Source organism: Neofelis nebulosa, chromosome 2, assembly GCF_028018385.1.
Source record: "Neofelis nebulosa isolate mNeoNeb1 chromosome 2, mNeoNeb1.pri, whole genome shotgun sequence".
NCBI classification, from domain to species: Eukaryota; Metazoa; Chordata; class Mammalia; order Carnivora; family Felidae; genus Neofelis; species Neofelis nebulosa.
The window spans coordinates 214,715,994-214,741,662 of NC_080783.1; the positions used below are offsets into that span (position 1 = coordinate 214,715,994).

The window sequence follows — 25,669 nt, forward strand, 5'->3', positions numbered from 1 at the left end:
TCACCCCTCGGTCCCTCCCCTCCCCCCCCCCCCCCCCCCCCCCCGCATCAGGATGAGAGGGGCTGCAAGGTGAAGAGATCTTAGAAGTACAGTTGTCCCCAAGTCTGGGCATAGGCCACTTGGCCTCTTCTTCACAAGGTCTGGCTCTGTCTTGGGGAGTTGGGGCTTGGGCCCAGGGTAGGGGTGATGGTAGCCAGGCCGCCCCCTCTCACTCCAGTGCCCCCCATCCCCTATACCCAGAGGCACTCCTGCCCCAGACCGGCTTCCGGAGCAGGTAACACCTGGACAGGGGGCCTTTCTCCAGCACCTGGGCCTGAGGGTATCTGGGCCAGGTTTCCTACACTGTCTTCACTCCATCCCTCCATCTGTCCATCAGAGCTGAGCTTCTGCTCTGTGCCCGCACTGGGTGGCAGAAAGGCATGAGCCCTGTGCTTGCCCTCCAGGGCCCATGCCTAGTGGGGCTAGAGAAGCAGTGTGGGGAGAGAGCACGACAAGGGGGACTGTCCCCTGGCCTGCCCGGGTGCTCCCAGCTAGCCAAGGCGGAGACCCTTGGCTCCCTCTGCTCTCTCCCCTCCCTTGGAGGGCTGCCCGCCCCCCACAAGGGCCCCTCCCCCTGACCTCCTGCGGGCAGGGCCAGAGGTTCAGGGCCCGGGCTCCCCTGAGCGCTGGAGGCGAGAGCCCCCCAGATGGTGGCGGCGTGGGTCACGAATCGCTGAGGTTTTCCTTTTCCGAGCAGCGCGTTTCCCTAAATTGTCTTTGACTGCGTGCATGGGTAATGAAAGTTTATGCCCTTGTTAGAAGGACAGGCGGCCAGTTCCAGTTAGAACTGGGGCTGTCTCCCTGCCAGCCCCCCGCAGCCCCCCTCCCCAGCAGGAGAGGGAGCAGGAGCACAAGTGTGTGCGTGCGTGCGCGCGCGTGCCCGCACACCCTTCCCTGGTGGATGAGAAGGCTGTTAGGGGAAGGGAGAGGGGACAGGGAAAAAAAGAAAAAAAAAATTTCCATATTTGTGTAAGTTGCTTTAAAAGCATTTTATCATGTCATAAAAAAGGGAAAGTACTCTCAGAAATTGATCCTCTCCGCCAGCCCATTGGACAGAAGGACGTTGGGATGTTAATGGCCATCCTGCTCCAGGGTGGCTTATTAAAAAATTTATACATAAATGCTTAAAATTGCATAAATTATTTAAAAAAAACCAACAAAGTAAGCAATTTGAATTCCCTCTTTTCCTCCTCTTCGCTTGGTCCCCCTTCTGCGACCCCCCTTTTCCAGCCCCTCATCGCGGTCCTCCTGGTCCCAGGGTCCCCCCCTCCCGGGCCCCCATCCTCGGGGCTCTCCCCCCCCCCCCCCGGCACCCGCTTCTTCCACTTCCCACCGCACCCCTAGCACCCTCCGCCCTGCCCTCCTCTGGGGTTTCCCAGCCTCACCCACAAATTAACGGAACAGCCGGCCCACCACCAAACACTCACATGCACACGCACTAATAAAAACACCACTAATAATGCCCCAAATCGCGAAATTAAATATTAAGGCCAGAGGAGGCGGACGTGGAGCGGTGCCGCTGCCTCCGTAGCCGAACTTGGAGCTGATGAGTGTGTTTCTCACAGGCGTGGAATGTCACCCACACATCCCGGAGACTGGAGTGGGGAGTTTTATGATGGTTTTTCATTGATTTGTTTCCCCAGCGCAGCTGCCGACCTCTATTGAGGGACAAACATAATCAGCACTGACGCAAATTAGATGGTTATTCGTTTTGAAAATTGACAGAAAAACAATAAAAAAGATGAAATGCTCCCAAATCAATAGATATAATGAAATTCAAATAATCCGAGAGATGAGGTCTCCATGGCAACTGATAATGTGGAAAAGAAAACAATTTAATAAAGGACAGACACACTTTGAAAACAGATTGGGCCCAGGGAGGGGGGCGGGCTGGCGGGTGGAGGGCTGGAGCGGGCTGGCGAGTGAAGGATCACTGTCCGTCCCAAGGACACCCGCCATAATTAAGCGAGGCTTTCGGCCCCAGAAAGTGCAGATTCAGGTTTTAATACACAAAATTATTTCAGGAGCAGTGAATCGGAAAGTCGTTTGTAATGACCTTCCTGAGAGGCCCGGGCGCGGGGCATGTTGGAGGCTGGGCGGCCGGGCCGGCTGAGTTATGGCATATTTGTGTTTTTATAGTGCGGAGGGGAGGGGGTGGGGGGGAGGGGGGGAGAAGGTTAAACAGTATTTACAGCTCAGTTGTTTTCAGAGAGGAAAGAGAAATAGAGTTCACGGGAGATGCGGCGGGCAGGCGGGCGGGTGAGCCAGGAGGCCTCCGGGGCGAGGTGGGAGAGGTGGGCCCCGGGCAGGCCTTCCACCCTGGGGCTGCCTTGCCTTGTCTTGGGGATCCACAGAGGGTGCCAGGGGAGGCCTGTCCCACTCGGGTGCCTGGTGTGGCCCAGCTGGTGGGTCCTTCCAGGCCTGGGGCCCTCTCTGGGGATGGGGTGGGAGCCTGTGTCCGAGCTCTGTGCGCCCGGCCGCACGTACTCCGGTCAAAAGGTGGGGTGTTCCTGCGGAAGAGCGGCTCTGGACACCCAGCTAGCCTCAGCACCCTCCGAGGCAGCCGGCCGCTCCTTTGGACGGGGCTACCCTTCTTGAGCCGCGTGTTGCGTCTGGGGTGTGCCCGGCCTCGGGCACGGCTGGTGAATACCTAGGGACCGCAACATGCCCCGCTGTGGGGGCCTGCAGCCCACAGCCTCCCTGCCTCTTTCCTCTGGCTCCACCTCCCTGCCGAGGGCTCACCTTGGGCACACAAAAGGGGAAAGCTCGGTCCTTTGGGTTTGCAGTGGCAGGGGCCACAGAGAGGGGAGGGGACCAAGCAGAGACGCTCCACAGCCCTCGAGAGCCACTTGGCTGGCCAGGGCAGCTCAGGCACGAGAGCCCGGCCCTGGGGGCCCTTTGGAGGCTCCCCTCCCTCAGGCTCCGACTCCCTTTCGGCCGCGGGAACCCTGCTGGTGCTGTGTTACCGTGACCACACTCGGCGTTGCCAGTTTCCGGGCCGTTCTGCATGTGCACGTGTGAATTATAATATGATTGTACAAACACGGAGACGCCCGAGTGTGCGCGCGCGTGCACGGTCTGTGTGTGTGCCGTATGTGTGTGTTTTAAATCTCCCCTGGGTGGTAACTCTTTTTTTCTCCCCTTCCTGTTTGGCTGTGACCTGGGGGAGATTGATAGCCAGCCTGTGCGGTGGATGTTAACAGTTCCCCTGATTTATAGAGTTACTTACGCTAAGTGAGGCCACTTAGACGCGTCTGGATAGTAAACCTTTTAACTGGACTAAAAAATCATAATAAATAAATAAACAAAGGGGGGCAAGTAGGGCCCAGCAGCCTGGCCCCCCCACTTCCCATCTTAGAGCTGTTGGGGACCAGGGGGCCTGGCTGAGAGTCCTGGGGAGCAGTGACCACTCTCCTACCTACACAAGCTGGGCGGCCCTTCTGTTCTGAGCTGGGAGGGGAGGGCTCAGGCCCAAGAGAGAAGGACACCCTTTCCTATGGGACAGGTCTTGGCTGGGGTAGGGGGTCACAGCTGGAGGAGATAGGGGAGTTAACACAGAAATTGGCTGGTGGGGCAGGTGAGGAGAGAGGTGGGAAGGATGGTCGGGGAGCTTGGGGGGAGCACGTGTCTCTAAGGACCCTTCCTTGCTTCCCAGACTCACTGTTCCTGTGGCACCTGGACTTTTCACCACAGTGATTACGCTTATGGTGACTTGAACATCTGTCCCCTTGTCTAAATTGAGCTGCCCGTGGTGGCAGGAGCCAGGACAGTCTGTCTTGCTCTCATGCTGTCCTCAGGATTGAGCCCAGGGCCTGGCCTGTAGAAGGAGCTCAGAGGGTGTCTTGAATGAACATAGATGCATCACTTGAAAACTGGGGCCTGTCAAGTTCAAGTTCTTAGGGATGGCAGGGTGGAAGCTCCGACATTGCCACCACCCCAGTTGGGAGGCTGGGGAGCGGGGAGGGGGGCGTGTGGGGTGTTAGACCGTGGCCTTGGGCGTCCGAGCCCCATGGGAGTCCGATTCCAGCACTGACACTGAGTGACCGTGGGCAGTTACCAATCTCACCAGGCTCTCTCTGCTTCCTCATCTGGAAATGGGGACAGGTCAACAGCCTCATGGAGATGTTGGGGGGGGGGGGTGTCACTGAAGTTGACATCAGGAAGTGTTCAGCACGGTCTCAGGTACAGGGGAGGTGTTCAGAGGGTGCCAGCCGCCCTGTCACTCTGGGCCATGCCACAGGGTGGCCACCAGTGGCCTGGCAGTGTCTGTGGCCCCTGAGCTGCCTGGCAGCAGGCAGGGGGGCCCCGGAGCATCCCTACCCCAGGGGACCGGTGCCTGGCCCCTGCCTCCCCACCTCCTGATATACAGCGGGCATTAGGCTGCCCAAAGGGGACACTGCATCCTTAGGAAGAAATATGTCCTCATTTTTCTTAAACACCGTTTCCACTGAGTGAAATGTTTAGAAGGGACGCACAGGGAGAACTTTATTTCCTACCAGGGAGTTCAGAGCCACCAGGCAGAGCCCATAAAGCACCCGGAGCCTGGTAGCTGACAGGCCGCCCGGCCCCGAAACACATTACTCACAAGTGGGGGGGGGGGGCTGCTGCCAGGCCTGCCAGGCCCCCAGGGACTGCCCCCCCACCCAGGGCAGAACAAGCAACTTCGAGCCCCAGGCAGTGGCCACTGGGCACTGGAGCCTCTCGACCCCTTGACACAGGCTGCCCGGGGCAGGGGAGGGTCTGGCCTCAACCTGGCAAGGAGGTGGAGCCATTCCAGCCACCCCCGACCCCTTCATCCCCAGAGATCAGGGACAGGGGGCCCAGGTGCGGTGGTAGGAGCCCCCCTGTCTCCCCCGTAACTGGCAGGAGCCCTGGCCTTCCCCAGCCTTTGGAGGGAGTGATGAGGTTCCTGCCATAACGGGCCCTTCTCCCGAGGCCCTCCCTTCATTTGATTTCTGAAGCTGGCTGATTTGAATATTTATAAATATCAGTAAATTATTTATTGTAGCAATCTGCTGCACCATTTTACCCATCGCAGTTAACACTTTAGGGGGCTCCGTGTTATGGGAACCAGGAGAGGGAGTGAGGAGGAGATGGGAAGAGAGGCCTGGGACTTCCTAGAGCCCACCCAGAAGCCTTAACTGGGGACACGGTGGCTGCCCAGCTCCTGGCAGAGCCAGGGCTCTGGGTGTCTTCACGGCTCCAGGATCAGTTGCCTCTTCTGTCAAATGGGATGATGACAGTGCCTGCTTCACGGGGTCATCACGAGGCATCAGGAGACCGTACCTGGAGATGTGCATGGTCTGGTTTTTGCCCCTCCTTTCCTCCACCCTGAGCAGGATCTGTTCAGCTTACACAGGAGAACTGCTTGCAGGGGGCTGGTTGAGTTTGGAGCCCTGGGAGAGGAGGTCGGAAGACCTGGGAAGGGGTCTTTCGTTGCTGAGTGGACAGCCTGCCCCCAGCCCAGCCCAGCCCCCCAGCCTCTCTGGTGTCCCCTCTTTCTTCTGGCCCCAGTGAAGTTTCCTGGTCTTGGGATCTTGTGCCTAGAGGTGCACCACACCTGCTTGCTTGTCCCTCTCAGGGCTCAGCTGCCTTCTTCCAGGTCCTTGCTTGCCAGAACCCTCTCGCCTTACAGTCCTGTGGCCCTTTCCCAGGGCGGGAGCCTGCCTGGGGCCCTTTCACCAACAAGCGGGAGAGCCAGGCTATGCCCTCATGCTGTGCCACCTCCTGGGGCTCACCCCACTGATGCGGAGGCACCGGGGCCAGAGACTAGAAGCTAGGAGAGCCCTTGGGCCGGCTGCCCACGTGCGGGTACCCATCACTCCGTTCCCCAGTTTCCCCTGTTTCCCCCAGCCTGACTGGGGCTCACCTCCGCTGCCCCGCCCCTTGCCTCCTTTCTGGAGCCGGGCCCTGGGTAAGCGGTGCAGGACTCCCCTCGCCTTCCCACCCCCCGGCCCAAGCCTGCCTCCTGGGCAGTATTGTTCCCAGAGGAAGTGTCCAGTGTAAATAGAGCAGCGGGCAGGCTGGTGGCGGGAAGGAGATGAAAGGGGCAGTGACAGGGCCGGGGACGGATGGCTTCCTCCCATTGAGGCCCGGCCACGGCGTTTATATTTTAGGGAAGAAAGTCGGGGGAATGTTTACATGGACAGGAGCCTGGGGTCAGACCACGAGGGGGGTAGTCTGTATGTCCCAGCGCCCTGATGGAGGGGGAGGGGAGGAGGACCCCACGGAGTGGGCCGGAAGGCGGATGGGCGAGCAGCTCGGACCTTGGCTCCTTCATACTCCCCACCCGCTGCCCTAGCCTCTGCCTCCTGCCCTGCACCCCAGGCCCACACGCCTTCTCCACCTCTACCCCTGGGACCGGCAGTAGAGTCAGAGGGAGGGCAACATCTGGAAGGCAGGTGGGATGGGGCAGAGCGGCAGCTGGAGGGCAGGTGTGGGGGGTGTAGGCGGAGCAGAGGGGCCTGTGGGCGGGGGGTGGGCCCTGGGTGCACAGCTGCATCACAGCTGGTGGGGGCCCAGGAGGGACCGAGCCAGGCACACGCCGGAGAGAAGGAGGGGGTGGGCTGGCCTGGGTGGGCCCAAGTGCCTCGAGGCTCCAGGATGGGTGGGAGCCCAGGGAGGGGGTGTCACCAGCAGCAAGTGCAGCCCTGGGAGTTTCTGCTTCCCTCTTCCTTGGGATAAATATTTATAGATCCATTTGCTGTCTCCCTTACACACTTGGCTGCTTACCTCCTGGTGAAAATAGAGCAGGCTCCCCCACTCTCCCCTTCCCGTCCCCACCAGGGCAGGGGACCAAGGGGGCCAGGTGAGGCCTGCTCCCTGTAGGTCTGCTGGAGCAAGCTTGGTGTCGTGCAGCCTGGCAGCTGGCCCAGAGGTTGGGGGGGATGCTGTGACTAGGGGAACCATCACTGAACTTTGGAGAACCCACATCAGCACTTGGAGACCTGGGTGTGGGCGGCACAGACTTGGAGATGCGGATGAACTTGGGCAGAGTAGGCCCATGGCCTGGGCAGGGGTGGGGCCCGGCAGAGCCAGGGCCCCAAGACTGGGCCGACTGGTGTGAGCCAAGCAGACCCTTCTGGGGCAGTCGGCTGGCTGGACTGGGCTGGGGCCGGTGGGTCCCTGGGCCGGGTGAGGCCATACACACTGGCAGCTGGTTTCGAGGCAGGTCTGGGGCCGCTGGGCAGACCACCTGTCTGTACGAGCCGAGTCTCCTTGCGGGACAGGGTCCCCAGGCAGGCAGGGGTGGCCGTCCTGTGTGAGCATGCCTGTTGGTGGGCTTTCGTGTGTGGGGGTCCGCAGGGTGTTGATCTATTCTAGGGAAGCCCCTTCTGCCCATGGCCCTGGAAGCCGAGCCCCTGCCCTCACTCGGCCTTTTGACCAATGTGGGTGGAGACTCAGACACACCCATTCCTCTGCTGGGGGACACACGAGGGAGCCCTGCCACTGAGAGGCTCCCGCGGGACCCCCTGTGCTCAAATCGGCTGAGGCCGTCTGCCATGCACACCGCAGGGTCTGGCACACGATAGGAGCCAACTGAACGGACAGATGGAAAGGTGGAGGACAGGCAGACATGTACACAAAATGTGTATGTGTGTCCACCCTTGGCCTTGGTGGCAGGTCCCAGGCTGTGTGGTGAGTGGACCCGCCGTGTGCTCCCGACCCTGGACCCCTGGGCGCCCCCGCTCAGCAGCCGTGAGGGAGGTGGCGAGACCCCGGCAGCCGCGTTAAAGAGTTTCTGTCGGGCTGCCGTGTCGTTCAGGAACAGCAACTGCAGCTTCTGGGCCTTCCGTTGGGGATCTGAGAAAGCCCAGCCTGTTCCAGCTGTGGCTTCTCGGGGCTGGGAAGTGGGCTTTCTGGAGTCAGCCAGGCCTCCGAGGGAAGGAGCTGTGGCTGTGGCAGAGAGGGCAGAGTGGGATCCTCGGACAAGGATGAGCGGTTCTTGGAAACACTGTGAGCAGTTCTGCCCTTGAGTGGCCCTGATTGAGGCTTGAGGAAAGGAAATGGCCAGAGAAGACAAAAGAGGGTCTGTGAAAGCAAGGGGAGTGAGGAAAAGCGGAGGCCTTCAGAGGGCCCTCGGCGGCCGGGAGAACGGGAAGAGATGCCACAGCTCTCCAGTGAGCAGAAGTAGGAGTCAGGTGGGGTCCAGGGACCAAGTCTGGCAGGGGAGTTGCCAGGGACGAGACACTCAGAGGGGGAAGGGTCCCAGCCACCAGTGGCCGGGACAGTAGGGCAAGAGGCTGGCTCGGGCCGGTCCCTGGCTCTGGGTGGTCTCCTCCCCACGGGGCAGGCCACGGCGGGGCTCAGTGTGTGCCCGCCTTGAGCGCCCGCCTTGAGTGCCCGCCTCTCAGAAGAGGAATTTAGGGCCAAGCAAGTGTAGGGAACGCTTCCGGGAACCAGGTGCTGAGAAGCCTGCCCCCCGTGTTTGAGGAGTCGTTCATTCATTCGTTCGTTCATATGTTCATTTCCAAACCGTCCTGAACCACCCAGTGCACGCCGGCCTCGGTGCCAGGCTCTAGGGATGGAGCGCTGGGCGAGCAGGGCCGCTGGAGCTCACAGTCTGGTGAGGGGCGCAGACATCCTCCCCCCCCACCGCTGCCCCCAGCCAGGGGCAGTGTGAGGAAGGTGGGATCCGGAAAACCTAGGGCCTAGTGGGGGGGGGGGGGGGGGAATGGCCGCCAAGGTGGTGGCCGCACCCTCTGACCTCTCCCTCCACCCCGGCAGCTGAAGGCACCCGGTGCACCGACCCGCCCGCAGGCAAGCCCGCGATGGCGGCCAAGCGCAAAGGAGGCCTGAAGCTCAACGCCATCTGCGCCAAGCTGAGCCGCCAGGTGGTGGTGGAGAAGGGGGCAGAGGCGGGCCCTCAGCCCGAGGGCAGCCCGCTGCGGCCACGGGACCGGGACCGAGAGGCCGGCGTGGCCCGGGGCGTCCGCAGCGAGGAAGACAAGAGGCGGGCGGTGATCGAGAAGTGGGTCAACGGCGAGTACAGCGAGGAGCCCGCGCCCGCGCCCAGCCTGGGGCGGATCGGCCGCGAGGGCCTGGAGCTGCCGCCCGAGGGCGTCTACATGGTGCAGCCCCAGGGCTGCAGCGACGAGGAGGACCACGGCGAAGAACCCCCCAGGGATGGCGGCGGCGTCGCGGAGGAGAAGGAGTCTGACGGGGCGGCCTCCAAGGACGACAGCGGCCCCAGTACCAAGCAGGCTTCAGGTAGGTGCCTGAAGCCCCGGACAGACAGCCGCACGGACAGATGGCGTAGCCCGTGGCGGGGCGGGCAGCAGGGAAGGAGTAGGGGGTCCGCAGAGCATGCCCGCTTCCCCCACTCGTGCTCCGTGTCCCGGCACCTCATCCAGCCCCACGAGGCCTGGGGCCGAGGTACTGGCGCGAACAGGGAAGACTTGCTCAGGGTGGGAGGGAAGCGCTCCAGGTGTGAGCCAGGCTGGGGGCGGCTGTGAGCATGGGGGGCCTGAGGAGGTGAGGGATGGCTGTGCGGACGTGGGACCCACGACAGACCGTGGGACTGTGTCTCCACCCCTGCATCACAGGAGCCTGCGGGGTCAGCCCTAGAGCCACAGGAGCAGAGCTCCGGGATAGACCTGTTCTGGCAGCCTCCTCCCCTGCCCCTTCCCGGAATCCTTCTCCTTCCCAGGGACACCGGCTCTGCTAGGCAGGACCTCTCAGGGGCGAGGCACAGGGCCTCAGGATGGCTCAGCCCGGCCCGCAGATCCCGTTACAGCCACCTGCCCCGGACGCGCTCCTCTGGCTGACCTCTTTCCCACGAGGTGGCTGAGGCCTGGCTTTTCTGCTGTCTCCTTGTCCTTATGACTCACAGCAGCCCCGAGCTTCTCACACTCCAGGGAGGGAGGGCCTGCGGTTTTGGGTGGAAGGGGGTCACCGTGGCTAGGATGGAACCCCGGGTGCGGGGCCTTTTCTCCAGCTCCTAGCCTCCTTCTCAGGCCTGTGCCCGGTGCCCCGAGCCTCCCCTGCCTGCTCCCCTATCCCCTTCCCCCTGCAGCGAGGGGCGCATCTCCTCCCTGCGCGGGGAGCCCTGCGCAGCCACATAATTATGCATATAAGATATAAACAGAGCTGTTTAATTATCCTTCGCCACATCAGTGACAGAGTAATTAACAAACATTGCAAGATCAATGAGGAAAAGTGTGACCTTCAGTTTCCTCTGATAGGAAAAGCCCTTGCCGTTCCCAGACACAAGGTGATTGTGCTGAGCCAGAGGAGAGGGAGGGACGGGGACAAGGGCCGCTGTCCCATCAGGGGCCCGCCCCCCCCCCCCCCCCCCAGGCCCAGCCCTGCCCTGACCCCTGCCTTCTCTCACCCCAAATGGAGAGCTGGGACAGTAGGAGGCAGGACCGGGACTGCCAGTGGCCTCGTGACCTGGGCATCGCCCCGTCTGACACCTGGGGCAGCCTGCTCAGCCCTGGGCACCAGAGGAAACCAGCTGGAGCCCTAGCCACCGCCAGGCTCAGACCACCTTCTCTGGGCCGGGGGGCTCAGGAATGCAGGCCTCTGGGCTGCCTCAGACCCCCACCCAGCCCCCTCCCTCCTCTAAGCTGCCTGCCCTTCAAAGCCTTCTGTCTCTCTGCCATATATAGTGAGGGCTCAGCTGCCTCCTGCTATTTTTAGCCCCTTTCCCTGGTCCCTGAGCCACTGAATCTAGCAGCCAGAGCCCCCTCCTCCCAGGCTGGGCCCCCAACCCCATGTAGCTTGAGGTCAGGACAGTGGCCCACCGGCCACCCCGTCCCAGGGAACAGCCATCTGTTGGCTCCCGGGGTCACTCTGCCCACCTGGGGTACCAGGTGCCACCTGTGACTGTCCTCTTCCTACACCGACCCGATAGGTTGCGATGAGGGTTGGGAGGCGACCCTCATCTGCCACCCTGCTGGGGTCCTGGGCCTCCCACCCCTTCTTCAGCCATGCCTTCCCCCTGGCTGTGCTGTTAGGACTCCCAGCCTGGGGCCCTGCTGCTCTGAGTGAACGTGCCCGACTTTGCGGGCTCAGATAGGAATGGAGAAAACATGTGTGTCCCTGGGGCCCATGTGGGTCTCACCCTCCTATGTGCGCCGGAGCCCATAGTAGGTGTTTCGTGAGTGTTCTGCACGAGAATGAGTAAGCCTGTGTGTGCTGGGGGGTCACACATCTGCTGTGGCAAAGGTCATGTGTGCAAGGACGTGGGGCTCCAGAGAAGAACCCCAGGCAGAATGGGATCATCTTGCCTCCGTCATCCTGAGGCTCATCCTGGGCAGATGGGTGTGGGGTTTGGGTGGTTCGTGTCCATGTGTGTGTGTTTGTGGGGTTGGGAAGGTAGCTAGGGGATGTGCGTGTATGTGTGTGTGTGTGTGCGTGTTTGCTCACGTCCCTGTGGGGAGGCCGCTCCGGGATCTCTGTGTGCCCCGGAGTGGACACAGGTAGAGCCTGTACACAGGCTGTCCTCGGTCCCCTGCCTGGGGCCAGTAGGGCCAGCCTCCCAGGCAGACTCTCCTCAGGGTGGCCACCTTTATGAGCGGGCACGAGGATGACGGGGAGGTTCGTAGGACTCCTCACGTCATAATTCTTGGCTGGGGCAAGGGGCCTCGAGTGAGTCTGAACAAATGCTTTGGCAAGGCCCCTGCCCCCTCAGCCTTGTGGTCTGGGACCCTCAGTATGTGGGGGGCCGGTGGAGCCGGGGGGCCAGCTCCTGGTGAGGCCTGGGGTAAGCCCTCTACGTCCCAGGGATGAGGGCCTGTGTGTCTGCTTGTGGGGGTCAGGGAGAGTCCTCCAGACAGGCTCAGCCAGGCCCACCCCCAACCCTCAGCCCCTGGGGTCCCTCCTGACTGCCCAGCTGCCGGCCCACATCCTTACCTGTCCCCAGCCCCCGTGTCACCCCACCCTTGGGAGGCAGGTTGGGATCTGGCCTTACTTCCAGTAAAGTGACTTCTCTTTCATATTAGGCCAGGGCGAGAGAGAGGAGACATTTATGAAACTTTGTTTAATGTACTGAAAAGCCATCGGCCAGAACATTTAGGAAATTGATTTTCCTGGCATTGATGAACTCGTTTTATTTTACCCCGGTATTAATTACTTTTTTTTTAAACAAATTAATTTAAGAGTCGTAAAACCTAACAAGTGAGCCAAATGTCCATAGATCATGTCGTGCTCCGCCCCCTCCCCATGCCAGCCTCCTCCCTCTGTGGGTGGGGGCTCACAGGGAGGGGGTGCCCCCTGTCCCTTGGCTACCCTGCTCCCTCCCAGAGGTGACCGGCCTCTCCCCACTGCTGCAGGAGAGGCCTCCTCACTCCGGGACTACGCGGCTTCCACTATGACCGAGTTCCTCGGCATGTTTGGCTACGATGACCAGAACACGAGGGACGAGCTGGCCAGGAAGATCAGCTTCGAGAAGCTGCACGCAGGCTCCACCCCCGAGGTGGCCACCTCCTCCATGCTGCCCGCCTCCGAGGATGCCCTCAGCAAGCGGGCGCGCTTCTCCAAATACGAGGAGTACATCCGCAAGCTCAAGGCCGGCGAGCAGCTCTCCTGGCCGGCCCACGGCACCAAGGCCGAGGAGCGGGCGGGCAAGGACGTGGTGGGGCCCCTGCCCGGCCTGCGGCTGCCCAGCAGCACGGCGCACCTGGAGACCAAGGCCACCATCCTGCCCCTGCCCTCACACAGCAGCGTTCCCATGCAGGGCCTGGTGGCCCGCACCTCCAAGTACGACTTCTTCATCCAGAAACTGAAGACGGGCGAGAACCTGCGGCCCCAGAACGGGAGCACCTACAAGAAGCCATCCAAGTACGACCTGGAGAACGTCAAGTACCTGCACCTCTTCAAACCCGGGGAGGGCAGCCCCGACATGGGCGGGGCCATTGCCTTCAAGACGGGCAAGGTGGGGCGCCCCTCCAAGTACGACGTCCGGGCCATCCAGAAGCCGGGCCCCGCCAAGGTTCCGCCCACCCCCAGCCTGGCTCCTGCACCCCTCCCCAGCGTGCCCAGTGCTCCCAGCGCCCCTGGGCCAGGGCCCGAGCCGTCTGCCTCCCTGCCCTTCAACACTCCCGAGTACCTGAAGTCGACCTTCTCCAAAACAGACTCCATCACCACGGGGACCGTCTCCACTGTCAAGTAAGGACGCCCATCCTGAACTCGGGACTAGAGTAGCCACTTCTCTGTCCCTGAAGCCCATGCTCGTGGACGCATCCACTCGTACACGTCCACCGTGCGGCCAGCTTAATGCACGCACTGGCTCTCACATGCTTCTGCACATGCGCATGCCTGCGTGTGCACACACGTGTACACACACACACACACACACACACACACGGCCTGCGTAACCACCCACGCCCAGCACGTGACACATCTTGCAGTGTGCACACGCGCGTCACACGTCAGGTATTCCCGTGCATGTGCTCATCTGCTAACACGCGTACCAGGGACTGCTGTAACCCCCATTTGCCAGTGACAGGCTTTCTGTGCCTCAAATGCAGCCTTGGGGTTGGCTGGGAAAGCCCTAGTCTGGGGTTAGGGCTCTGGGCTCCAAGCCGGTCACCGTGGCTCCCAGGTTCAGGGCCTGGGCCGTGGGGAAGGCAGCAAGAGAAGGCAGGAGTCTGGGGGCACACTCATCGCTAAGCCCCAGGCAACGGTCAGATTATCTGTGGATCAATTGTGTGGGGTTCCCACACTCCCTTCCCCCTTGAGGGAGAGCCAAAAACCTGGAACAGATCTAGGGAGCTGCCCGCTGGCCTGGGAGGGGGGCTTTTCTGATCAAATGACCCCACCTTCTCTTGCCCCTTCCCCAGTGGTCTTCCCAGCATCCTGCTGACTCCCGGTATGCAACGGGGGCCAGGCCCCAGCTTCCAAGGCTTCCTAGCTAGGCCCGTGCCAGCTTGGGATGGCCCGGCCCTTGCCGGAGTTGGGCTAATTGAACCTGTGCCAAGGTTCCGCCAAAGGGCTTTCCAGTCCCACCTTGAGGGCCTCAGAGCACAACAGAGCAAGAGAGGGAAGGGCCAGGGCCCCAGGACAGGGAGCTGCCCCCTAGACACTTCTGGGGTGTGAAGTTACCCCTGTCGGCTAATCGGCTGTGCCCTGTGTGTCTCTCGCCAGGAACGGATTGCCCACAGATAAACCAGCTGTCACCGAAGATGTAAACATTTACCAGAAATATATTGCCAGGTAGGCCCCTGGGGAGGAGACTGCCCTGGAGAGGTGGTGGGATGGGGCCAGGAATGCCTGGGGACCCCGGGACCACAGGCCCATCTGACCGCTAGTGCCCGAGTGCCTACTGCTTCCCTACCTCTATGCGCCCATGCCCTCAAATTCCCCAGAGGGACTGCGTCCCATCTCAGCCCCTGCCCCTTAATGTGACCTGGGCCACACGCCCTGAAGCAGCTTGTACCCTAGGCAGGGCCAGGGTGCCCAAAGGGGCCTGATGGCGGGGCCTGGCCGCAGGTGAGCACTGAGCTCCCGCCACGGCTCATACAGAGTCTGGGGTGGGATTCAGGCCAACGTGGAGCCGCTGGGGATGAGAGGAGGTGTGCGCAATTATCCTCTCTGACATGGCCTCCGTGTGCTCCCTGGGCCGGGCCTTGACCCTCACCTCCTGACCGCAGACCTGCCCTCTTACACTTTTAAGGCCACACGATGGGTGGCTAAAGAACCTTTGCCTCGATGGAGGCCCCCAAATCCGGCCCCTTGCTGCCAACACCCGATGGGGCAGCCCAAGGGGGGAGCTGTGCCCCAGCCTGTGTCTTTCTGCTGATCTTCTAGGTTCTTCCTGTCCCTCTCTGTCTTTTCAGCTTTGTTCCAATCTCTTTATTATTATTATTATTATCATTATTATTAGTGCCTCAGCAGATGGCCTTTTTGGCAGCTTCAGCTTAAATATTTATTTGCAAGTGGGTCTCCCTTTACAAAGGGGTCTCTCCCTCTGTCTCTGTGTGTGTGTGTGTGTGTGTGTGTGTGTGTGTGTGTGTGTGCACGCGTGTCCCACAGTCTGAGGCCAGCCTCCTCCCCAGTTGTCCTGGCAGGCTCTCCCCAGAGCCGCCTCCCCAGGGTAGCCATCGCCGAGCCTGAGAACCACAGCCCAGTGGCACTGGGGCCTGGAGAAGGTCGGGGTTTCTGAGAGGCGGGCAGTGGCCAGGCAGCACGGGGCTCCCGACTGCGGACTTGGCTGGAGAGCTCACTCCCTGCCGCAGGAAGCCGAACAGATGCTGTGCTTTAAAAATTCATAACCCTGGGCCGTTTCAAGTGTCAGGAAAGCCCAGGACAGAGAGAGGCTTTAACACCTCTCAGCAGCGGGGCCCTGGGCTGGCCCAGCCAGTGTCTCCAGCACCTGGCTTCACTCTGGGTGCGGGGCCGGCGGGCGGCACCTGCAGGAAAGGCAGTCACCCTGGGGACTCCTGCCCTCACCGCCTCATCCCATCCCATCCCAGGCCTCCTCCCTGTCTCTGCTCTGCCGTCTGGCCCGCCCCAGCTTCTTCCTCCCCACCTTGGTGCCAGGCCTGTGTGCCTCACTGCGTCCTCATTCCCGAGGCAGGCAGGACAGGTCTGCAGTTCAGTGGTTCTAGGATTCCCAACAGGCCTGATCACTCACCCTGGCCTCTGCCACTTCACCCCCACAGACCACCTCTGCCCCCCATACCCCTACAAAGGGCTCAGGGCCCCTGAACCCCAGCAGCGCTTCCCCAGGGTATGGGCACATATTTTCTCTGCTGCTCTGGCAGCAGAGTCCTCCCTGGGAAGGGAGGGAAGAGTCCTCCCTGGGGCTGCTGCCCGGAGAGGGCTGAGCCCACCCATCCTCTCTGCAGGTTCTCCGGCAGTCAGCACTGTGGCCATATCCACTGCGCCTACCAGTACCGTGAGCACTACCACTGCCTTGACCCGGAGTGCAACTACCAGGTAGGGCCTTGTGGGCACCAGCCCCGCCCCTGCGGGCTGGCCCATCGGTGGGGGAGCCTCTCGGAAGTGGGACGGGGGTGTTCAGTTCTGCCGAGGCCGCCTGAGCTTAACTCACGCAGACAGAGAACCCAGAAAACTACTAGCCCAACAGGCATTTGATAGGGTCTGGAGCCACCTGCTTCCCTGGGATGATCATTCAAGCTCCCTTCCCTGGGAGGCCCACCCCCCACCCCCCACCCGCGCCCCAGGGCCTCGGCACCTTGTCTGACTCTTCTCGGTGTCCTCCTGCCCCGTCTAGTAGATGATAACGCTGAGGGGCAGAGAGATCGTCACTTACGGTCAAAGCCACCTGTGATAAATGCAGAGCAGGTGAACAAGAGGGAAACGCAGCCAGTGTGCCCAGGGCTGTCCCCTCTTGCTCATCAGGGAGCCCAAGCTGGCGGCACAGCCCATAGGTGACACCGGGCAAAATGAGCTGTCCCCTGTCAGAGCCGCTGCCTTAAGGGCCTGGCCAGATTCGTCTCCTCTGCTCCTGGGCGTGAGCGCTGGGAGCCCGGCGGGAGGTCACAGAAGGCCCTGTGGCTCTGGGACTCGGGATTGCTCTGTCTGTGGTCCCCTGTGCTGGCCTGGGCGCCACCCGGCTGCCTCGACCCCAGGCAGGATTATTTCCAGGGAGAGCCAAGTGGGCGGGGGGGGGGGGGGGGGCGGGCAGTGCTCTGGGCGAGGGGCTGGCCCAGGCCCCCGCCAACTCGTGCTCTCCTGCAGAGGTTCACGAGCAAGCAGGATGTGATCCGGCACTACAACATGCACAAGAAACGCGACAACTCCCTGCAGCACGGCTTCATGCGCTTCAGCCCGCTGGACGACTGCAGCGTCTATTACCACGGCTGCCACCTCAACGGGAAGAGCACCCACTACCACTGCATGCAGGTGCCAGGGGCAGGGCCACCCAGGGCCCGGGGCCTGGCTCGGGGGCGGGGGGGGGGGGGCGGCTGCGGGGGGCAGCAGGCGAGCGCAGGGAGTCCTGGGGGCGCGGGCCCGGGCGGTGTCTGGCAGGGCCAGGGCGGGGCCGTCCCCATGGCCATACTTGGTGCGGGTGAAATTCAGGGAGCTGTTTATACAGACCAGCATTTCTCAGGCTTTAACACCAAGGGGAGCGTTGCAAATGGTTCCTGAGGAGGTTTTTGTTTAATTCTCTGTTTTAATGCCACGCCGAGTCTGGGCTTTTTCAAGGTGTCAGGTCCAGGGGGAGCGACTCGGGGTTGCAAATAGCAGCCGCTGCGCCTCCCCCGGCATTTGTCAGGGGGTTGTTATGGGCTCCGTGGAACAACCTGGGCCAGGAGGAGAGGGGGGCTCTCTCTCCGGGCCCTGAGATGGTGCAGACACTGGCACGGCCCAGCCTTCAAGAGTGCTCAGATTCCACGGGTTTTTACTCAATATGGCAACGCTGCCTGACTTGGCCCAGCTAGGGTGGGGTGGGGAGGGCCCTGTGCCAGGAAGTGTCCACTGAACGAGTCCCTGGGCCGAAGGTGACTGCCGGGCCCCCAGGCCCAGCCCTGCCCACTGCCAGGGGCTTTCGAGACAGAGCCACGGGTTAGGACCCCAAACGCCCCTCGGCGGAAGGGGACTCCCACACCTGGCTGTGCCGGGAGGTGCCCGGAGTCCGTGCAGACAACCCAGCCCTCAGCGCAGCCCAGGCCTGCAGGGCCTGGGGGGGTCTTCACAGGCTCTCCACAGCCCAGCTGGATGTTTACAGGGGCCGAAGCTCCCCTGAGCAGGGGGGTCTGTGGCCAGCGGAACCACGGCTCTGACCTTGGCCCGGGGGTGCCTGGCCTCGGTCCCCCTGACGGCCATTCTGCCCCTGCAGGTGGGCTGTAACAAGGTGTATACGAGCACGTCAGATGTGATGACCCACGAGAACTTCCACAAGAAGAACACCCAGCTCATCAACGATGGCTTCCAGCGCTTCCGAGCCACCGAGGACTGCGGCACGGCCGACTGCCAGTTCTACGGGCAGAAGACCACGCATTTCCACTGCAGGTGAACGGGGAGCCCACCAGGGAGGCTGCTTGGCCTGGGGGAGGGAGGGGAGGCGGGGAAGTGGGCCCGTGCGGGGCTCGGGGTCCCGCCTCCCGGAGGCCACAGGCACAAGGGTAGGGGGGCCGCCCGGGGGTTCTCCGGGTCCCCCCCCCCCCCCCCCCCCCCGCCGGGGCCGAGGCGGGAGCCGGGCAGGACCACCTCCGGGCGCCCCCTCCTCCCCGAGGCCCTGTGACAGCCCCTGCCGTGTCCCGTCCAGGCGCCCCGGCTGCACATTCACCTTCAAGAACAAGTGTGACATCGAGAAGCACAAGAGCTACCACATCAAGGACGACGCGTATGCCAAGGACGGCTTCAAGAAGTTCTACAAGTACGAGGAGTGCAGGTACGAGGGCTGCGTGTACAGCAAGGCCACCAACCACTTCCACTGCATCCGCGCCGGCTGCGGCTTCACCTTCACGTCCACCAGCCAGATGACCTCGCACAAGCGCAAGCACGAGCGCAGGCACGTCCGCTCCTCGGGCGCGCTGGGGCTGCCGTCCTCGCTGCTGGGCGCCAAGGACACGGAGCACGAGGAGTCGAGCAACGACGACCTGGTCGACTTCTCGGCCTTGAGCAGCAAGAACTCCAGCCTGAGCGCCTCCCCGACCAGCCAGCAGTCCTCCGCCTCCCTGGCCGCCGCCGCCGCTGCCGCCGCCGAGGCCACACCCGGTGCCGCCAAGCCGCCCAACAGCAAGATCTCCGGGCTGCTGTCCCAGGGCCTGCCCGCTTCCATCCCGCTGGCGCTGGCCCTCTCCAACTCAGGCCTGCCCACCGCCGCCCCCTACTTCCCTATCCTTCCGAGCCGGGGCAGCGCCTCCTTGCCCGTGAGTGCCCCCGGCCTCCTGGGCGCCATGTCGTCCGGGGCAGTGGCCTCGGCGGCAGCCGACACACCCGCCCTGGCCGCCTCGGGAGCCGGTGACTCTGCCCCGGCCGCCGCCACCTCTGTCCCGGTGCCCCCCGCCTCCATCATGGAGAGGATCTCGGCGAGCAAGGGCCTCATCTCACCCATGATGGCCAGGCTGGCCGCGGCTGCCCTCAAGCCCTCTGCCACCTTTGACCCAGGTGAGCAGGCCGGGCACTGCCCAGGAAACGAGTGGCTTACGGACCCCGGGAGCCTGCCGTCTCAGGTTGCAGAGCAGAGTCGGGGGGTGTTGGAGAGGCGTCTTTCTACTCCTGCACCCACGTCCCCCACGCCCCCAGCTCCCATCTTTGCCTGGTCTCTGCCTCCATCCTGTTTGTTTGCTGTTGGGGCCCCCTTGTTCCGGCCTGCCCACCCCACCCGAGGCAGCTCTGTTCTCTCATCTGTGAAGTGGGGGCCGTAGGCCTGGCCTCACCGGGAGCCTGTGTGTCCCGGGGCAGCTGGTCCTTACCACTCCGCACCCCCCCAGTTGTCACCCCCCCTCATCGCAAGTCCAGCCGCTGATGAGAGGAGTCCCAGATCCCTGCGCCTCCCTAGGGCCCCCCGTGTCACCTGGAGGGGCATGGGTCCAGCCAAGCAGCAGGTGGCCGCACTTCAGGGATGCTTGGGATCTACACCCGGCCGGCCCCTCGAGGCCGAGGATAACCTTCCAGTGTCTCCCTCTCCGTCAGTGCCGTCTGGTAGAACTTTCTGCCAGAACGGAAATGTTCTGTCCTGTGCTGTCTGGTATGGCAGCCACTAGTCACCTGTGACTGTTGAGTGCCTGAACTTGGCTCTGTGACCAAGGAACCGGATTTTGGTTGGAATCGCTTTAACTTAGTCACACCTGGCCAGCGGCTGCCATGTTGGACAACACAGCCAGACCTCCCGAGTCCCACCTCTGGCCTCCCTCTGGCTTACCACGGGGAGCGGTTCTCCTTCTCAAGTTTTCTACTCTTTTTAAATGTTTTCTCTGATCTCTGGAATTCTTTGGCTGTCTGTTTACCTGGCTCTTCTCCCTGTTCTCCCCCTTCTCGGTACTTAGCTGAGAACAGTCAGCTGTCACTTCAGCCACTCATTCAGCAACCGCTGTGCTTGCTGAGGGCCAGGCGCCTCACCGGTGCTGGGGACACGGCAGGGAATCAGAGTCCTGCCTGGTGGTACTGATGGGGCAGTGGGGGTAGCCTGATCCCGGGCACGCAGCCAGGAGGCGGCGAAGTCCAGACTTGGACCTCAGCGGTCCGGCTCCTGAACCTGCATGCCCTACTCTGCTGTGAGACCGTCTCAAGACGAGGCAGGACGGAAGGTCCCTGCGGCCTAGCCCAGGGGTCTGCCCAGGTCTCCTAGAGGGCCTGCCAGTGCTTGGCAAGGGGGCTGGGCCATTTCCCAGGGGACCTTGGGCAAGTGACTTCAGGGAGCTACTATCCTGTCCCGAGTGGGACGTTCCCATCAGCTGGAAGCGTGGAGTGACCCACCTTCCGTTCCCAGGTGTGAGAGGGACGGCAGGATGCCCAGGGGCCTTGTGCCTCTGGCCAACGCCTGTGGGCCGGGGTGGGCCCCACTTTAGGACCACACTGAGCTCAGGGGCCAGACTGTCAAATTCTTTCTTTTCCATTAGAAAAATCTCCTTCCCCCAAAAGAAAGGTCAAGGGAAGGGGGGGGGGGGCGTTTTCCTTTATTTTTTAATCAAATGCCACTTGCTGTCTGTGAAGCAGCTTTCTGTCAGCTGCAGCGCCTTGGGGCAGATTAATATTTCAGCCACTTGGGGATTGCGGAGAAGGGCTCGGTGGACATGTTCCTGTCAGCAACTTCTTTTGCCCCCGCTCTGCTTGGCCTCCCAAATCATCTGCCTACCGAGCTCCAGACTTTCCCCCAATGGCTACACCCCGCCAGCTCCCACCCAGACCCTGGTCCAGCCCAGCCCGGCCACAGTGGGCCTCACATCCCTGCCCTGGACAGCTTGACGGGCGAGGTCACATAGTTTGAACTGCTCTGATTGGCTGTCAGCTCCCATCGCCCTGACACAGCAGATGCCCCTCCTAGGCATGCTCAGTGGAAGGCAGGGCCGTCGCCCCGGCAACAGCGGGCCGGGGACCTGCGGAGGGGCGCAGCTCCCAGTCTAGATCTGTCACTTTCCCTCGGCATTAACAGAGTCTTTAATAAAAGCCTAGGCGGCAGCCCCACAAATCGACTGTGACAGTCGGTGGAGAAAATGAAGGGCCCCCACCCCCGTGCCAGCCCCCTCCCCAGCCTCCCGCCCTTCTCCTCCAGGAGGCCCTGAGCTGGGACAACTTTGACATAATTTTGCAATCATTATCACTTGAAGAATTGCCACACAGGGGTAAGCGTCACAAGCGATCATGTCAGTGGGGAGAATCGCTGACCAGCAGCCAGGGTTCCCCTGGGGCCCCCGGCCCACCCAGCCCACTGCCCTCCCTTCTGGCGGTGGGGGGTTCCGGTCTGTGTCCATAGGAAGCCCTCAGCCCCTCTAACACCGTCTTCCCTCCCCTCCCCTGTAGGAAACGGGCAGCAGGCCACCCCCGCCAGGTTCCCCCCGGCCCCGGTGAAGCAGGAGCCCGGTGAGAGCGCTGGCGCCCCGGTTCCCCACGAGGTCTCCCAGGACCGCAGTTTAGACCTGACTGTGAAGGAGCCCAGGTGAGGCGAGGCCAGGCCCCCACCCCACCAGCTTCTGCCCCACTGCAGGAGGCTCTTGGGGACAGCACCCTTGGAGCCAGGCCAGGGGCCGAGCCCTCCCGGCGGGGGTCCTCCTCCAGCCCAGGCAGATGTAGCAGGCGGGACCGGGGCCTTCGGGATGGGCAGGGAAGGGTGTCTGGGCTCAGTCCCACGTACGTCTGAGCTAAAGCCCCTTGGTTTGTGTGTTCCAGTAATGAATCAAATGGCCATGCAGTCCCGGCAAATTCGTCTCTCTTATCCTCGCTTATGAATAAGGTAAGAACCATCCATCACACGCCTCCCGTTCCCCCACCCAGAGAAATTAAAGCTATGCTGGGGGGCGGGGGGGAGGTGTTTGTTTTTTAATGTTTTGCCTCTAATAAGATGAGTTTGTACCATTTAAATTTTGAGGCCATTTTTCATCGGATATAATTTCAGAGCCACTGCTTACAAATTAATTTAATGAACTGGCTGAAGAAATATATTCCAGCCTCTGACACCCTTTTTTTCCCTTCAGATGGAGGGCTCCAAAAGCTTTTCCAGAGCCCTCTAACTTCTTTCCCTCTCAGTTATTAATTTTATTTATTTATTTTATGTATTTTTTTGTTTGTTTAAAAGGGGGTGGGGGAGGGGCACTAAAGTGGGAGCAAAGCATCAATTTCCACTTTTCGGGTTGAGTAATGGTCTCGGACGCCTTCCACAGAGGTCGCTCCAGAATATTTATTTTAAATAATGCAGGGTCTTTGTGAATTATACATCATCTCAAATATATTTCCCCCCCTTCACATGATAAATTTGACTACAGCAAGATTAATTTGGTTACCATACACAAGTGACTGCTGGGGGAGCTGAGCCTGGGCCGGACCTCACGGGTGGGGGTCCCGCTGGGCCCTCGGCAGGGAAGGAGCCTCCCGCCACCCTCTGCCGAGGGCCCCGCGCCCTCTACCTTTCCTCTCTCCTTCCTTGCTCTCCTGCTCTACTTTTCCCTTCTTGGCGGTGGGGGAGGGTGTCACTGGCCCCTGTACCCCCTCGTTCCTTCGTGTTGGGGCCCCACACCCCATGTGGGTCAAGCTTTCACACAGGCTCCCCCTCGCCACTCCCCCTCCTGGCCCAGTAGCCCTGAGCCATCTTGATCTCACCCCCTGAGCCTCCCTCCCTCCCTCTCTGCTCCTCTTTTGTGTGCCTTCTCTTGTTCTCAAGGAATTCATAGGGGTTACCCCCCCCCCCCCTCCTCCTGCACTTCTTTTGAAAACCTGGCAGGAAAATAACCAGGGAGCCACAAAGTCTGGGGAAAGCTGGTCTGGTGTGTGCCCAGAGTCCCGGCCTTAGCTTGAGTGATGGATCTTAGCACCACGGGGTTTGTGTGGAGGAGCCGTGGCATCCCCACGTTGCCTCGGGCAGCACCATTCAGAGCGGACTCGGCTGTGGCCAGAGCTGTGCAGGGCCAGGCGCCCTCTCCTCTCCACTGCTCTAGTGCGTTGCAAGAGGCCCAGGCGGCCCAGAGCCGCTGCTGCTCCCACGGCGGCCAGCCCCAAGCACCGGCCCTGTTCTCTTTGCAGATGTCTCAGGGCAACCCCAACCTTGGCAGCCTGTTGAACATCAAGACAGAAGCGGAGGGCAGCCCCGCCGTGGAGTCCTCGCCCTTCCTGGGCAAGGCCGTGAAGGCGTTGGTTCAGGAGAAGCTGTCCGAGCCCTGGAAGGTGTACCTTCGAAGGTGAGGGGCTCCCTGGCAGAGCAAAGGAGCAGGAAGGGCCACGCCCACCCGTCATGGTGGCCAGTGCCCCGGGGTCTCCTCTGACCGCTGCTTCCTCTGGCCAGGTTTGGCACCAAGGACTTCTGTGACGCCCAGTGTGACTTCCTTCACAAGGCACACTTCCACTGCGTGGTGGAGGAGTGCGGCGCGCTTTTCAGCACCCTGGACGGGGCCATCAAGCATGCCAAGTGAGTGGGGGTCCCCAGGGCGCATGGAAACCCAGCCCCTTTCATTCCAGCCTGGCCCCAGGCTGCGTGGGGTTGGGGGCTGCCTGGGTCTCTAGCTGCCTTCCAGGCAGGCGCTGTGTGCTGCTCGCACCGAAACTCAGAAGCTGAGCTAGTTTCTTAGAAGGTACTGCCTGAAAAAGGCAGGCTTCCCCATCCTTCCACCTGCTCAGCCGCCTGGCGGGGTCCTCTGAGCCTGTCCAGGCTCCACCTGGAGACCCTGAGCAGCTGTTTCTGCCCACCCCCCCGCGCCCCTCCCCCACCAGTGTGGCCAGCAGCTCTACCACAGATGTTCCCTACAGAGCCAGCTGGAGAGACCCCACTCTGACCCAGGCAGAGACCTTAGGTGAAGGCCTTTTCCAAGCCACAGTATTGCGTTTGTAGATTTTCTTTGACCTAAAAATAATGAAATTAATTTGTAAACCCACTGAGCTGAAAAGCAGCAGGCCAGCCGCCTCTTGTAATTGAACCCAGAACCCGCAGACATTTAACACAGACCTTGGCTACTGCTGGGCCCCAGCTCAGGCTCCGCTCACTGCTCAGGCAGCCGTTAGTCTGCAGAAGAGCCATCTTTGAGGGCCGAGCGAGACCCACCTTTAATTCTCAGAGCAGATTCTGGAAGCACAGATTCATGCCCCCTGCTGTCCCTGTCCCCTGCTCCGTGTAGGAAGGAGCTAGGGACAGACACAGCAGGAAGATCACAGGAAGACATAGCTAGGGCTGAGCCAGGAGCCCAAGTTCAGAACCAGAGGACACAGCAGTTCTCAGTCCTTCCCTCCTGGTGGCATCACACCTGCTGCTGGGCACGATGTAGGGACACTGGGCCCCTAGGCTCGTGATGGGGTAACATCCGGGGAAAGGCTCCCTGCGCAGGGCCCTCTTCCTCCCCACTGAGCCGCTGTTTCTGCTTGTTGCAGCTTCCACTTCCGGACGGAGGGAGGAGCAGCGAAGGGAAACGCAGAGGCTCCCTTCCCCACCTCGGCTGCGGAGACCAAACCTGCCTTGGCCCCCTCGTCCCCTCCAGCGCCTCCTGTCACCACAGCCTCTCTGGAGGGTCCCACTCCCAGCCCGGCTGCCGTGCCCTCCACCCCCACGCTGCTCGCCTGGAAGCAGCTGGCTTCCACCATACCCCAGATGCCTCAGATTCCAGCGTCAGTGCCTCACCTGCCCACTTCGCCCTTGGCGACGACTTCTCTAGAAAACGCCAAGCCCCAGGTCAAACCCGGATTCCTCCAGTTCCAGGAGAAGTGAGTCCCTCGATGAGCCGGGAGTCCCGTGTCCCCCGCGTGTCTCGGGAGTAGGTGCTAGCGAGGGCAGCCGAGGAGGTGCTGCTCCTAACCCTGCAGTGAGCCCGGGCTGTCCCCAGCCTCTCTGGGACACGGTCATCGGACGCTGTCCTTCTAGCCAAAGAAGCTGCTGCTCTGGCCTCACTGCCTGCTCCCCAAGCAGGCAGCCGGGGTGGGAGAAGGTGGTGGTGGTAGGGGCCGCTGTTCCAGAGGGGCAGTGTTGGCGCTGTGAGGACCAGCTTAGGTGGGCCGGGAGTGCTGGGCCTCGCCCGGCAAGGCAGGCTGCATCTCACTCTGGGCCTTGCACCCATGGCTGAGTCTCTGCAGAGCAAGCGAAGTCATGGGTGGGGGGCGAGGGGGCTAGGCCCCCGCTCCAGGCCCACACCCGTCCGCACAGTGGTCTGAGCTCTCAGGGGTGGAAGGGACCTTCCTCACTGGATGGTGGTGGCGCCTTGCGGCGAGAACGGTGACTCTGTATCATTATGTGTGCGGCTTCCTGTTCTCAATAAAAGTAATAAATTGGATGTGAACGTGTACCGCCTGAGTGGCAGCCGTCCCCCCTCTCTGGGCACCTGGGGCTGGGCCTCTGGCCTGGAAGGGGACCTGCGTTCCTCTCCGTCCCTCCCCGAGCTTCTCTTGTTCATTCCGCCTCCCCACAGCGGCAGCGCTCTTAGTCTCCCCAGCGCGGTCGGATTCCCACCCCGGGGCCACCGTGGCGGCAGCTGTGGCACCAGCCAGGGCAGAAGGCCGGGGCATGGCGTCCTCCACACCTGTCTGCAGCCCAGGAGGCAGGCCGTGGGGCAGGGCTGCCGCTCACGGGGCAGGCTGGCATGGG

General features: G+C 61.9%; 1 protein-coding gene across 4 annotated transcripts in view; it reads left to right on the forward strand.

The window, feature by feature from the left end:
• The window catches only part of CASZ1 (castor zinc finger 1), a 148,685-nt gene that overhangs the window by 113,140 nt on the left and 9,876 nt on the right, over window positions 1-25,669 (forward strand). For all 4 annotated transcript variants that reach the window (XM_058719107.1, XM_058719108.1, XM_058719106.1 and 1 more), the window contains 12 exons: window positions 8,767-9,249; window positions 12,315-13,149; window positions 14,128-14,196; window positions 15,831-15,921; window positions 16,687-16,851; window positions 17,789-17,961; window positions 18,218-19,062; window positions 21,418-21,553; window positions 21,784-21,847; window positions 23,131-23,285; window positions 23,390-23,512; window positions 24,466-24,795. In XM_058719107.1, coding sequence (XP_058575090.1) covers window positions 8,767-9,249; window positions 12,315-13,149; window positions 14,128-14,196; window positions 15,831-15,921; window positions 16,687-16,851; window positions 17,789-17,961; window positions 18,218-19,062; window positions 21,418-21,553; window positions 21,784-21,847; window positions 23,131-23,285; window positions 23,390-23,512; window positions 24,466-24,795 — 3,469 coding nt within the window. The remainder of the gene's footprint in view (window positions 1-8,766; window positions 9,250-12,314; window positions 13,150-14,127; window positions 14,197-15,830; window positions 15,922-16,686; window positions 16,852-17,788; window positions 17,962-18,217; window positions 19,063-21,417; window positions 21,554-21,783; window positions 21,848-23,130; window positions 23,286-23,389; window positions 23,513-24,465; window positions 24,796-25,669) is intronic.